The following is a 14,979-nucleotide window of genomic DNA, read 5'->3' on the forward strand; positions in this document are numbered from 1 at the left end:
CAATATCCCACATAGATCTATACACTCACTCATACTCCTATACACACACACGTATACAGTATATACACACTACTGTACCGTTACACACATGTGCACACACACTCCCTGTGTTTTCTGCACCCTGCTGTCAGTATATTATGTCAACTGTAATCATGTGCTTCATCCTGTCTGCCTGAACAGAATGGCAATGAATTTAAAAGGGGACGAGCCTGACTGATATTTTATATTTTCTGTACAGTCGGTCAGATCGTTTTCATTTGAGAAACTTATCAAACCTTTATTTTCTCTTCTTTCCTCCAGACCTGCCACCTGTTTACACCTACCCTCCGATCACCATGGGTTACAAGGCCGGGCCCTCGCCTCCCGAAGCTCGATTGGCTGAACAAGCCTCGGTGGAGGCGGAGCCAGCACAGCCTGATTCCAAGTCCCTCCCACATCCGTGCCACATCCAGTCTCTTACCGAAGAAGAAGAGAGGAGGAAGAAAGAGGATGGGAGAGACTGTGAAGTGGTGGCATCCCAGAGTGGAGTTGCAGAGGAAGAGAAGGAAGAGAGGAGGTTGGAAGTGGAAGGATGCTCCATCTCCAAGCCAGAGAGCAAGATTTCTGGATCATCGCCATGCCCTTCCCCAGCCTTGGTACCAGATTCAGCCTTCCCGGCCACAGCCACAGGCAAGGCCCTAAAAGTAGAGCTCTCTCTGGGTTGTCTGGGCCAGAAGGCCAGCCTGGAGGAGCCCCAACTATCCAAAGAGCAGGAGGATGATGGGGAACATGGAAAAGAGGACATGGAGGAGGATGAGGGGGAGAAAATGGGGCCTGAACCAACAGAATGTACTGTGTCTGTGCCTGTAGAGGCCAGAGTGGAGGAGAAGGAGGAGGTGGAGGAAGAGGACGTGGACAAAGATGGAGAGAATGTAGAGGTGGTTGAGGATGATGAGGCAATGGACGAGAGCAGGATGAGTCCAGGACAGAACCTGGTGGAAATAACGTGTAACTCTCCTGCTCCTTCTCCATCCTCTGACCCTGCCCTCCCTCCCACAGCGAGCACAGCCGCTCAGCTTCAAGGGGCCTACATGTGGAGCCTGGAGCTTCTGATCGCCGCGGCTCTGTGCGCCACCAGAGATGCCTTGTACCCACCTGTACCTGCTGTCCAGGCCCCAAGCCCTTCACCCCACCACGGCATGGAGATACTGGGAGAACTTGCCGACCTGGAGATCCAGCAGAGGAGCAGGGAGAGCAAAGAGAAAGACCCTGACGGTGAGTCAATTTGCTCTGTTTTTCTTCTGCTGTGGCTTTCCAACCTTACTTAGTCTTTTTTGGCCCCTTTAAAAACCTTATAAACCTTCAAAAACCTGTGGAATAAAACCAAAACTGCAGAAATGTCCCCCATAATTATGTATTTAATACACTCTGTGTACAACTTACATCATCTTGTCACAGTAAAAAGGACCTAAATGCCCCTGAAAAATCAGATCAAGGAAAAAGAAAAAAAATGCCCTACTTCCTTCTTGTCTACACAAACACACACACTTACAGTGAACCAAAAAAAGGGTCTGGGACACGTGTGCAACCCAGATGTGGAGACTATCAGCTCACACACTAACCACACACGCACAAATTTCCCACTAACTGTCCTGCTTCCTTCCTCAGCTTGGACTTCTTGCCCATAGACCATATTTATCCCTCTGGGAAAGGTGTGTGTGTGTGTGCGTGTGCGTGTGTGTGTGTGTGTGTGTGTGTGTGTGTGTGTGTGTATGTGTGTGTGTGGGGACACAGAGATGGACAAACAAGTTGAGCTTCAGACACAAGCCAGGACACACACACACACACACACACTGCCCAGTATGTCCCCCAGGCTCTGGCGTCTTGCTTTGCTAATTAGACCCTTTCCTTTAAAACACTTCTCCTGTAAGCGCTCCTATTTTCCTCTCGTCCCTCTGAGAGAAAGTGTTTTTATTTATGCCAGCATCTGTGTGTGTGTGTTTGCCTGTATTTGTGTGCGCACATGCATGCTGGTGAGTGTGAGTGCGTGTGTGTGTGTGTGTGTGTGTGTGTGTAAGCTGTTAAGTAATCCCAGATGAATCCCTGCTCCCCTCCATCAGAGTCTATGTGTCTCTCCACAAGGCTGCCTGCTCCCCTGCCTGCGCCTCCTCCCGCCCTCTCCTCCTCCTCCTCCTCCTCCTTACCTCTTTGTTATTTTTTCCCCTCACCTGCTTCTTCTCCTTCTCCTCCTTCTTCTTCTTCTCCTTCTTCTTTTTTTTTTACTAAACCAATGTAATCTTGTGTGTAAATCCTGCCTCTGCAAGCCTTGTTGACGGAATTAATAAGTGTAAAAATCATAAGTCGCTCTGCAGCTGTCTGTGTGTGTGTGTATGTGTGTGTGAGAGAGATACAGAGAGTGTGTGAGTGTGCATTTGTTTACATGTGCATGCACGTGGTTAGCATGCGTAATAGGTGTGAAATCAATAAGTCCTGTCTTGGCGTGGAAAACGTTCTCCAAATTGCAACACATTTATTTAAAACCCACTCTGGCCTCGCTGCGTGGAATGTTATTAATACCGCTGATGGCATTTTTGTCATCCTGAATGTGTTTGGGAGATGAAACCGATCCCAGACAGATGCATTTATGCTGCTCCTTGACGCAGAAGGATATCTCAGCCGTTCCCTGGAGATTGCAATTACAGATTAAGGAATCAAGAGAGACTTTCCCCTCCAGTATAAATTAGCACCATTACTTCTATTTACACATAGACAGAGGAGCTGTTTGTGTCATAGTTGGCCCTTTATCCCTTCACATTTCCTTTATATTGAAATTTCAGCTCAATAAACTTCCTTAATGGCCTCTAATGATGACTAGGCCCATATCAACTCTAATGGTTTTTAATTTTCCTCCACTGTTTTTGTTTTTCCCCTTGAAATCCCCTCTGCCGCCTCTTATTACACCCTGCACTCCCCTTTAGGGACACAGTATGGTGTTATTACTGTGCAAAGATGCGCGTGTGTGGTATACGGTGGGCGGAAGGTATCTATTGATTGTGGCCATCCTCCAGGATACTAAACTATGCGTGGTGATGTCAGCGGTGATGTCATCCTGTCAGGGTAATCGGAGCGTGCCATTGGCTCGGAGGTCTGACAGATGAGATGGCATTGACCTCTGTGAGGCCGGGACAGGACAAAGCCGCATCTTTCAGCTCCTTCACTCTGCCTCTTTCTCTGTCTGTGAGCAGTTACCTGTCGTTCTCACATCCGTTTGTTCTTCAGCCCCCCCCCCCCACCTGTGTTTTTTTTCTTCTTTTTATCACGCTTCACAGATGAAAACTCCATCCTTCCTGCCCTCTTCTTTCTCCTCTGTTTACCGCATTTCTGTCTCCATCTCCCACTCACACACACAGGTTTTAATAATGTCAGATGTCAGTGAATAGGCCTTGCAGCTCCAGTGCACAGACTGTGAGTGATCCAGTAAAACCTCTCCTCTCCTCTCTTCTCCTTTCCTCCCCTCTCTTCCCCTCTCCTTTCCTTTCCTCTCCTCTCCTGGAAGGGGAAATTGGATTCTGTCCATGTCCATAATGAGGAGATGTAGGAGAATAAATAGATAGCTCAATAAACACTTTGCCTCTTATTGCTTCTCCTCCCCTTTACTCCCCATCCCCTCCCTCCCTTCTTCTCACCACGTTGCACTCCTCCTCCTCCTCTCCCTCCTGCTTCTCCTTCTCTCCAGCTCTATCCGACACACTCATGCAGTTTGCCCATGCCTGCGCAGCTCAGCGAAAATGCTGTAGGTGCATGTGTGTATTCAGAATGAGTGTGTTTTATTTGCATAGGTTTTGTGTGTGTGTGTATGTGTGTGTGTGTGTGTGTGTGTGTGTGTGTGTGTGTGTGTGTGTTTACTTGTGTGTGGACGGCCTCATGAATATTCTGTTTCATCTGCTGGTGCTGTGACAATGACAGAGCTAATGACAGTGACAGATGTAGAGATCGTTCTCCACCGCTCCCCCTCACGTGTGTGTGCCTGTGTCGTTTACGTGTACGACTAAGCAGGAACACCAGTATACATCAAATAAACTACACAGCTAATATCATAAATATCACCACTTTTCAAGGCATGGTATTATCGTTCCAGAAATAAATCCGTTCAGCGCACAACATGTTTTATAACACCGCGTCAGCCGCTGTGTGATATACCAATCTAAACCGAAACAATCCGTCTCCGTGCAGGTGAAGACATGCTGACCTTTGACCTGCACAGTCTGGCGACGCTGGCGGCCGCCCGTGCCCTGGAGATGGGGGGAGGGGTTGTGGATGCGGGGGCGGGCCAGCAGTGTCCAATCAGAAAGAGGCTCAACCTGCGCAGGAAGTGCAGCTGGACGCCTCGCCACGAGCCGGTGAGGCTTTACTGGATGCGTATTTATGCAAACATAAATCATTCATGTGTTGGGATGTCGGGATGAGTTGAACAATGGACACACTCCTCATTTATTTTCTTTTTCTTACTTAGCTTTAAGAAACTGTTCACTTTTAGGATTTAATCTGATTATTTCAACTATTGCTCATCCTGATGCAAATATGGACATAAAAATCACTGTAGTGTATTCCTTAAATATCTTTACCTCTGTGGTAATGAAATGGCCATTTTAGCTTTTGTCAAACGAATGAAATCTTATTTTTCATGTCACTGAATTTTGCAGTTTTGTGCAGAAATTAAAAGGTGAATTTTCACAAAAAGTGAATTTTAACTAGCAGGGATTTAATTTCAAATTGAGGTGACGGTGCGGTTGATTTATAGCATTTTCTCTTTCTCTAAATAGCCACCGAAATAAAACTGGCTACATCAAATATAAAATTTAAATTTGATGTGATTTAATTTCTAAAATTTCCAGTTTAATAAGAGCATTTTAATCTCAATGAATCTACAATAAATAACTATTTCTATAACCTTTTGATCACTTAAAGGTTAAGTATTTGTACCTTTATTATATACAGTTATATATTTTACATATTATATATTTACATGCAGCTCCAGGTCGATCATCCAGAAGCCTTCAGCCTGCAGCTGGTCAACAGTCATGAGTTGCTGCAGTGACCAAACTTGAAACCTTTTGATTACAAGAAAGTCCTTCTAATCATCAAGCTGCCCAAACACAAGCTTCACTTCACATATCCAATGACTGTTGAACTCAGTTTGCGTGCAGCATTGAAATACCCCTGCTTTGTGTGTGTGTGTGTGTGTGTGTGTGTGTGTGTGTGTGTGTGTGTGTGTGTGTGTGTGTGTGTGTGTGTGTGTGTCAGGTGTGCCCAGTGAAGGGCTCCATGGAGACGATGGGAGGGGAGGAGCTGGCCATGCGTGTCCAGCTGGCTGAGCTACAGCGCCGCTACAAAGAGAAACAGAGGGAACTGGCCAAGCTACAGAGGAAACACGACCACCAGTGAGCAGAGACAACACACACACACATATGTGCGCACACACACACACACCTTTTTGTCTAGATTGAGTCGTGCATTCCAACATTCACAATTCTGCTGTCATGCTGCATCCCCCTGATTTATCAGGACTTTCTGCCTGCTCATACCTAATGCAGTTTGACCTGTTAGCCGATACAAGTTTCCTCCTGATTTCTCCTGCTGTCCTGACGGCATCTTTGATCTCCCTCTCTCCCTATCTGTCTTGCTCCTCCTCCTCCTCCTCCTTGTCTTCCTCTCTGCAGAAAAGAGGAGACATCTCGTAGCCCTGCCCGCCGTGGGCCTGGCCGCCCCCGCAAGCGCAGGTCCACCCCCGGCCCAACTGCTGCAGAGAGCTCCAAAAGACTCAGGTCAGTCCTCTGATATTGCGTCAGAATAATCAGTGTGATTGGCAAGCCCAGCTCATTCATCCTGATTTCTGTTTGTGTTTTTAGTGAAAGGCACGGTTGATTTTCAAGAAGTTCTTCTTCAGCTGAATTGATTCAAATGCTCTATAGCTGATGATTTGCTTGATTGGGCACTGGAAGGAGCTGCTCGCACACACACACGCACACACACGTACACACAATGGGTTATGCGATGGGAGCTGTAAGCTGGGTGTGATTTTTAAATGAGAGAAGCTAATGGAGATGAGGCCTTCATTAATCATCATTTATCACTTTTAATCATATTTATCACTTGCATTGATTATGTCCTGATTCCTTGCGAACCTCAAGCATATATTAATACAGCTGGACAAAGTCCTGATGTACAGTTATTATAGTGATAAACGACTCGGCACCACCCCCACCACCCGCTGCAAACACACAACCACACATTATCTAACACCTCAGACATGCACACTTTCATGCTGACACACATTCCTACACACACACACACACACACAAAGCCTGCATTCAACACTCATAATGATAAATGTGTTTTCTCATGCTGCCCTGCCCATGCACCTCTGTTAGTATGTGCACCCCTCGCCTTGATAAAATGATTAGAGAAACTTGAGGTTTGTCACGGTTACCATGATTAGAAAGCGCTAATGAAAATGACAATGAAAGGCTTTAGTCATACATGCTAGTGCACCACTCTCACACACACACACACACACACACACACACACACACACAGAACTTGTTTAATTAGTAGCACTGGTTGCTACGTGCCTAAGCAGCATTTCTGTCGTTATTAATAAGCAGTGTATCATTTGTTTACGCTTTCATCTTCTCGTGAGAGTTGGGGGTTGAAATGAAATGCCAGAGAATGAGAGGTACAGATAGTGAGCACACACAACAGATTCCTCTTGATAGACACGTGCACCTTTATGTGCTTACAGGCCTTAAAATACTGCTATAACAACCTTTGGCAAGCTCGTCCCAATAATCTGACTACAGCGAGTTTTAATAAGATCGGATAACTGCTGTTAAGGCCAGGGTGTGCAAACTAGTTTGTACGATATGTCACCAATCCACACCTCAAGGCTGTTATAGCTGTTTCGAAGAGTCACGCTTGAAGCCTTGTTTTCTCTCCTCTGCTCAGTCACTGGCCAGTCACTGTGCAAAGTACACGTGACTGTCGGATTGTTGGTGCCAGAAAGTTGCAGAAATTGTTGAATGCGGCCTTCGCAGTTCCAGTATCTGATAGGTGTGGAGGTGATGTGGTTGCTCAAGGTTCTGGATGGCACTTTAAAGCATTTTTAGCATACCGCTGCCTTAAGGCCTGACAGTTGGCATACCAGTTCATCATCAATGTTTATAATTAGCCTTTTATGTACCTGGCTTTGTGATACTGAAACAGGGACCTTCCCAAAACTGTTGCCAGACCAAAAATATGCAAGTATACACATACACATACTTTTTGCCCCTACCCGGGTGTGCAGAAGTTGTACAGTCACAGTACTGTGGATGAAAACGTGACATGAGTTCACGTAGTTTGAGGCTGAGAAACTCAGAGGGGTAAGAGGTGAAGAGGGGGGATTGCAACAGACAGATGTGGTCTGGGTGGATGGACAGTTCAGATTTTTTTCCTCTCCTCTCCTCTCTCTCCTCTCTCTCCTCTCCTCTCCTCTCCCGGGAGCGGAGATGCTGAGAGCCAAACCTTCCCTCTGTGGGAATATAGGATTCACCTGCTTCATACACCAGCTGCTATCAGAGTGTGTGTGTGCAGTGTGTGTGTGTGTGCTGGCTGCCTGTGGTGTGAGAGAGCATGCATACAATGAAGGAATGACAGAGAGAGAGAGAGAGAGAGAGAGAGAGGAGGAGAGAGAGAGGAGTAGTGTTCAATAGAGGTTAGTGTTTATCGATCGAGCCCTGAAGCTCCGGTCAACGGACAGACTCCCCCGAGACTGCTTCATCTCTCCCTCTGTCTCTTTCCCTTCCCCCTCAACTATTCTCCTCCCCCTCCCCGTCTCTCTCTCTGTCTCTTCTCCACTCTCTTTCACACCAGATAATTCTTATCCTTTCATGTGGTGAGTTTCATATTCGCACGGCCGCTGAATATTTCTGTGTTTGTCGTCAAACTGCGCAGACGGTCGGCAGATCCCGTCTCTTACCTCATCAAAGTTATGAGACAGAGAAGAAGAGTGGGAAGAGAGTGAGATAATAAATGATCCTGAAGGAGAGGGAGGTGAAAGTAGAAAGAGGAGAAGAGCGTTACAGAGAAAATCTTCCTTGAAAGGAATGAATTGTGTGATCAGATTGATTCCGTGTTCTGTGTTTTATACATGATAAATTCTCATTCATGTGTTTTTATGTTTTCCAGGGCTGGGCTAAATTTACTGGAGGAAAAAGCCAGGAAGAAAATGTCCAATCACAGCTTCAACAGCCTCAGCACTGCACAGGTCAGTCCCTCTGCGGTCTCTCCTGGTTCATCCACACACAACCACTTCCTGCTGCTAATGTTTTTTTGTTTTTTTTTCATTCCTGGATATTTCAATTAGCAGGAATGAATTAGTCAATAATTAGCTGTTCCGCTTCCCATCTACAGATGAAAGCTCGCTGTAAGCACCGAGGCCGGCCCAGTGCCCTGAGCTCCAGGCTGGCCAGGCGGGTGACCCACCTGAAGCAGAAGGCTGCAGCCCAGCGTGGTGCACCATCCGCAGGCATGCTGCACTGCAGAGAGAACCCTGGTGAGGAGAATACCTCCAAGAGTCACTGCAGACAAGGAAGAAAAGGTGAGTACAGAGATAGAGTATGCACCCATAGATTTGTTGTCTATTTAGTGGCACCCTAAAACTAATCCTGCTGTTGATCCTTCAGACCTGCAGCAGGACTGGACAGCTGGTCAGACTGTAAAGAGGAAGAGGGGTCGAAAGCCCAAAGTGCTGATGGGCGCCAACCCTAACAGACCTCATCACAAGGACGTCCGGGCCTCTGAGAAACAGGAAGTTAGGGAAGAGAAGAGCGACAGCGAGAGTTCAGAGCATGGTGAGTGACAGTAAGGGTCAGGCACAAGGATTTTCACAGTATGTAGTCTGCTGCATCCTCGAGCCAACCAGCCAAACAAGCATCCTGCAGAATGAAAATGTAAAATGCCATCAAAGCATTTCTATTTTATTTAATCATATCAGTGATCAAATGGACCATCGGTGCTGGTGAGAGATTTGTAACACAGCTTCAAAGCCCCTATGTGATTTGCACACGAGAGTTCATTGGCTCTTACACATATGAGTCAAGCTGATTTGGCCGATGGCTCAAAGAACATCAACCAGACATTGTGAGATTTCGCTATGAGAGTACGTCTGTGTGTGTGCGTGTGTGTTTGTGTTTGTGTGTGTGTGCACATGAAGAGTCTGAGAGTGAGATGTCTGCCGTCATCAGGAGGCCTTCTCTCACTTCCCAGCTCGTCTGTCAAACCATTAAAACCGTTAACGACTTGCCACAGGCATGCAACACAGCCACCCCTGCCCTCAACACCATACGGTAACGTGAGCCCACTCTGGCCCCGTTCAGAATGTCACACCCAAGTCCTCCAGTCTCTTCTTCACCCGCGCCCCCCCCCCAACCCCAAAGCCTCGTGAAAGTGCCCTCTTTGGAGGTTTCAGTGGAGGAGAAGCTCCTCCTGACTTTTAAATGCCTCAGAGGGGACGACAGTCTGATATGAAACTAAGAAAACTTCAAGAAAAATGTGAGAATCTGTCCGACCTTTGTGGCCTTTATGGCAAGTGGAAAAGTGGTCGAGTGAAGCGCATGCGTGTGTCTGTGTGTGCGTGCCAGTGTTTGTGTGTGACTGAGGCAAAGTGTTGACGAGAACGCCGTGTAAGTGACAAGTGTGTCAGAGATGTGTCGACATCCGACACGACCCCCCGCAGTCAGCGACACGCAGCTGCCAATAACAATCTGTGTGTGTGTGTGTGTGTATATGTGTGTGTGTGCATGTAGTGCTGCAAACGTGCATGTGTGTCAACAGTTGTTTCCCATCACTGCAGTTAAAGAACAAGCTGTGCATTATTGTACCGACATTAAGAAAAGTTTGATCAAACATGGCGACGTTTCACTGTTCTTTTGCATTCACGATAATGTAAATTTAGCCACGTGCTAACTGAACTCTAGGTGTTAGAGGAATATTGAATATTGAAAGGTTGTTGTCAATACATCCAATCAAGTGAGTCCCCGGCTTTAGTTAACAGTGTTTACTTTTAGCTCACTTCAAGCTTCCTGACTGATCGTATCGATGTTGTGATTCCACAGAGGAGGAGGAGGACGGCAGCTACGACAGTGAAGATGGAGCTGGTGACATCAAGATTAGCTCATCCTCTAAAGAAGCTCCTGCAAACCCTGTTGGGATTGTGCCTTTTTCATCGCAGTCCTCCAAGCTCCAAGCACACCAGAAAGCCAGGAGTAAGAGACCAGGGCCTCCCGGTGAGATCTTTATACATGTCATTATATATATACTCCTACTGCCATACAAAACGATTTTACATCTTTGAAGGGAAACATGATGTGCTTGGGGTTTGGAGAAAAGTTCTCTAAAAGGATAAACTTTCAGTCCAGTATCAATTTTTTCGGGGGATAATATCGATTGTTTGCATATAACTAGTAGTGTCTTGCCGAGTGATGAATTCCCTAAGAAAAAAAATGACATGTTAGTGATGTTGTTATGATAGCCAAGCTGTTTTATATCATCTAGATCAATCTAAAAGTGTGTCATGTGGCCTCCAGGACCAGAAGAAGAAAAAATATCGACATTCTTACCTCATATTAAACAAAATCTCTTACCACATCTAAGCTTCTATCAAATATTGACATTTCTACGATGTGTCTGCCAGCTCTAATTTCCCTGATGTTCCCTTCACCCTCAGGCATGGGAAGCATGTCGGGTACAGATCAGAGGAGAGCACCCAGGAGACAGAGCCACTCCAACACAGAAAGGGGACGTCCAGACTACCAGGGGTCTAAAAAAGTATATCTGCCCAGCTGGGGTGTGTCGTCGGTGGGCTGCAGCTTTGGGGACGGCCGTGGGAACCAAGGAGCTCTGACAGAAGCAAACAGAGCCAGCAAGGAAGGAGCCATACGGAGGAACTTAGCTGGACAGGGCATACTGGGAAAGGTGAGACATCAGTGTCCGGTGAAGACCAGGGTTGAATGGTGACTTAAAAGCTTACACTGATGGAGCAATATTTTACTTTGGCAACTGACAATTATTCATCCAAGTAAATGCTTGTCTGACAGCAGTGATTAATTACTCTATCATGGATATGTTACACCTTCAAAAGTGGCATTTGCATTTCCCTCCTCAGCTGCTTCACCTGTGCACCTCTGTGTAAATGATCAGGGGAACCAGACAGCATTGAAATAGTGTTTCTGTCCCCCTTGACGCCTTCTTGAATTTTTTAAAACTTTGTACGACTTACTGGGGATGATACCTGTTGATCATGTTTCTGCCGTGCTCTGGGTGAATTCCAGTTTTAGTTTCTAAAAACATGCACAACACATAACCTGCCAATTAGAGCTAAAGTTATAAAAAAAAAAAGTCAAAGGCAATATTTAGATTTAACATCATGGGCTGGATGTATGCACAGCTCTAAAGCTGAACATTTAAGGAGGACGGAATCTGCGTGCTCTGCAGCTGTTTTGTTTTTCTCTGCTCATTCACGCAGGAGTGCATGAGAAAGGGAATCGAGAAGGGAAAGGTGAGATGCGGTTGCCAACTTTAGAGGCATGACGGAAATCACATCACAATAAATTACTGCTGTCACAGAGTCGTACGGAATGTAATTGACATTAGCTAATGAGCAAAAGGGGACATGCTGTTTTTTGATGCAGCGAACCGAACGGCGGTCAGGACGGGGTTAGATTCAGGCAGCGGCTGATGGGGGAATGTGAGTAAAAGAGGAAAGGTGACTCAGAGACGGTCACTCCCTTTGGCCTTCTGCTGCGTGCACATAAAGGCAGAGAAGGCGAGGAGGATTTGGAAAAGCCCTCGCCTCCAGTTCACTCCTTCCTTGTTGAAGTGAGCCGCACCCTGCAGGAAGTTTGAAAATCCTGCAGATTATGACTGACGCTACCTTCCAGTAACTTTCACTCCCTTACAGGTAGTCACTTCGCATAAGTTGCAAAGCAGTCACATTGTCAGTATACCATTTGCTCTTGTTTTTGGTATGTGTTTGCATGTCTGCCTGCTGTGCTAAAACACCACTGTATTAACACAGGCAGCCGTTGGTGTGACACACACGTTCGTTTTAATGAGAAGTGCCCCGAGGTTGCTTTAGTCTTTGAGTCATTGTGAGGGAATGTCCAAAAACACATAACTCCAAACCAAACGGAGGAGTATAAAGATAATCATTGGCCATAACCCTACACACACCCATGCACTCCTGCGCACACACACCATACACCATAAACACTAAAGAGAAATAATCACCCATGCCCTCTGGTGACGAAACTTCTGTCACTAAAATATATGGTCTTCTGATGTGGAAAACTCCAAGAGACAGCACACACACACACACACATCATCTCTCATGCATTAAATGTTATGGTCTTTTCTTTGGAAAGCCTAAATACAAGCAGAAACCTGTTGGGTGAGCTGACTTTCTATCATCAATCATCAGTCATCTTTGGAAAGACTAGCCTAATCCGGTTTGGAGATGGATCGTATCTTGTGTGTGTGTGTGTCTGTCTGAAGGTGAGCATGTAAATTAAGGTTCAAGCCTCTATATTATCAGGCGTCTGCCCCCGTTGAAGTGTCCTTGGGCAATGCACTGAACTACCTGTTCAAGAGCTGCAGTTATCACTGACTGTGACCTCTGATCTTTGAGTGAACGGCGGCAAGTGAGAAAGAAAAGCCTGCAGGCTTAATTGCAGTATCACATTGCAAGAGGCGTTTGCTTTTCACTGATGGATTCACATCAGTCACATGCATCTGGGAAATGACATGATTCAGTCACCTGAAGATCCGGGTTATTGTTGATTAATTTGGACAAATAATGACGTGATGGCAAATCCTGCTTTCTGCCCACTGATGTCATATCCTGTTTCTCGTCCAGAACAAGGGTCACGCAGTGAGCCGGCTCCTGCAGAGCTTTGCAGCTGATGACGGCTTTCGGTTGGATGAGGAAAGCAGCTTCTCGGAAGGCGAGGAGGAGGAGGAAGAAGAAGAAGAGGAAGCGAAGGAGAAAATGTTGATCCACCTCCCTCCCAACATGCCTTGCAGAATACCTGGTAGGCATAAGCTGTAACACATCATTTATAATTACACACACACACACACACACATGCAGGTTTTAAAAGCATGTTGAATCTTTTTCACACATGCACGCACACCTCTCTCTCTGCCCTTTTGTCCCTCCTTTTCTCTTCACATAGCAATTATTCAACACACTCACAAATTATGTATATCTCCCCCTTTATCTTCTCCATCCATCCATCTTTCTTCCACGCCCTCCTGCCGCAGCCCTGCCAAACTGTGTGTTGAGTAAAGAGATGTTGGTGGACGGGTTGAAGATTCTGATCTCCAAGGAGGATGAGCTGCTGTACGCTGCTTGTGTCCAAACTCTGGACCTGCCTGACATGTAAGGACCTGCTGTCTCACCACAGATACAAACCCATAACATAAGAGTTTCTCACTGTGTTTTATAGCAGGGTTCGGCTAAAAACAGAATACTCTGTTACGAAATAAACTATTAACCTTCCTGGGAAAAGAGCAGAGTAACTCTTTCACACAGCAACTGCCATATGATCATTGTTTAGCTCGTCATCTATTGATCCCAGGACGGGAAGCATCAAAATCTGGGTTGATAACCACCTTGGCTAAACACCTTCCTGGGGGAAACCCTGGAGTTAAGCACTAAAAAGACATATGGCAACAAGAGTCTTGTCTGATTTACAAAAGAGGAGATGGAGATTTAGCTTAGCGCTAGTTAAATGCCTGGCGGGTGTGAGAATCTTGACAAACAAGAAGTCAAAACGACCACAAAGCCAAGACACACAGCAGTGGCAGCCAACACAACTGCCAGTGGAAAAAAAATGAGCACTTGTCTTTTTTCAAAACAGTGAAAACTGTGCTAAAATTATAACTTACAAGTAAAAAAAACAGTCGATTTTTTTTTCATTCATTTCTCTTTTCTTTTTTTGTCTTAGATTCAGAGTTGTCATCGAAGGGGAACGAGGGAATCGCCCCCGGATCTACTCGCTGGAACAACTACTACAGGAAGCTGTGAGTTTAAGTCTTGAGGCTACATAGCATTTATTACATTTTGCTGTTTTGTGGGTAATTGTGCTGTGCTTGGTAGCTTTAACTGAAACTCTTTGTGAATTTGTAATGTTTTTTTCAGGTGTTAGACGTGCGGCCCCAGACCGAGGCCATCCTGACTGCAGGGACACGAGTGTGTGCCTACTGGAGCGAGCGCTCTCGCTGCCTTTACCCTGGATACGTCCATCGAGGTGAGTGAGCAAGACGCGCCAACAACCCCACTCTGCACACATACACTGGTACATTCCAGCAACTTATGCCCTCCATCATGTGTGTAATGCTTTAGGAGGTCCAGGTGAGGAGGAGAAGGAGGGCAGTGTGATGGTGGAGTTTGATGATGGAGACAGAGGAAGGATCTCCCTCGCAAACATCAGGCTCCTTCCCCCAGGATACCAAATCCACTGTGAGTACGGCTTTAAAAGGGAAAAGAAAGAAACAAAAGAGGAGAAGAAAGAGAGAAATTCAAACTTAACATCTCTTCTCTGTCAGGTGCCGAACCCTCTCCAGCACTTCTGATCTCACCTAGTCGCCGCGACAGACGAAGCTCCACCCAGGAGAAGAAAGACACACCCACAGAGAAACCAGCCAATGAGGACTCAGCAGGGAGGCCGCAAGAGAAAAGACCAGGTGAGGCGTACTCCCTATTTTTTTTATTTAAATAAGACTGTACATCACTCAGAAAATGAGACTTTGCTGAGAAATACAGGTCTAACTAGTAAATGCTTTCACACGGACACACAGTCCTTCAAGCCGTACTAAAATCCCCCCAACGAGGCCTTCTTTACAGTTCCAACTGTCAACCAGTTATCAGATGCCTCCGGGTCACAGGAGAGCACCGAATGG

General features: G+C 46.2%; 1 protein-coding gene across 7 annotated transcripts in view; it reads left to right on the plus strand.

The window, feature by feature from the left end:
- bahcc1b (BAH domain and coiled-coil containing 1b) overlaps positions 1-14,979 on the plus strand; it is a 91,876-nt gene that overhangs the window by 71,390 nt on the left and 5,507 nt on the right. For all 7 annotated transcript variants that reach the window (XM_027289325.1, XM_027289328.1, XM_027289327.1 and 4 more), the window contains 15 exons: positions 301-1,254; positions 4,213-4,379; positions 5,284-5,420; positions 5,700-5,804; positions 8,206-8,284; positions 8,431-8,617; positions 8,703-8,870; positions 10,134-10,304; positions 10,745-10,992; positions 12,932-13,106; positions 13,339-13,456; positions 14,025-14,100; positions 14,219-14,327; positions 14,423-14,539; positions 14,626-14,763. In XM_027289325.1, the coding sequence (XP_027145126.1) occupies positions 301-1,254; positions 4,213-4,379; positions 5,284-5,420; positions 5,700-5,804; positions 8,206-8,284; positions 8,431-8,617; positions 8,703-8,870; positions 10,134-10,304; positions 10,745-10,992; positions 12,932-13,106; positions 13,339-13,456; positions 14,025-14,100; positions 14,219-14,327; positions 14,423-14,539; positions 14,626-14,763 (2,949 nt within the window). The remainder of the gene's footprint in view (positions 1-300; positions 1,255-4,212; positions 4,380-5,283; positions 5,421-5,699; positions 5,805-8,205; positions 8,285-8,430; positions 8,618-8,702; positions 8,871-10,133; positions 10,305-10,744; positions 10,993-12,931; positions 13,107-13,338; positions 13,457-14,024; positions 14,101-14,218; positions 14,328-14,422; positions 14,540-14,625; positions 14,764-14,979) is intronic.

Source organism: Larimichthys crocea, chromosome XVI (genome assembly GCF_000972845.2).
Source record: "Larimichthys crocea isolate SSNF chromosome XVI, L_crocea_2.0, whole genome shotgun sequence".
Taxonomy (NCBI): Eukaryota; Metazoa; Chordata; class Actinopteri; family Sciaenidae; genus Larimichthys; species Larimichthys crocea.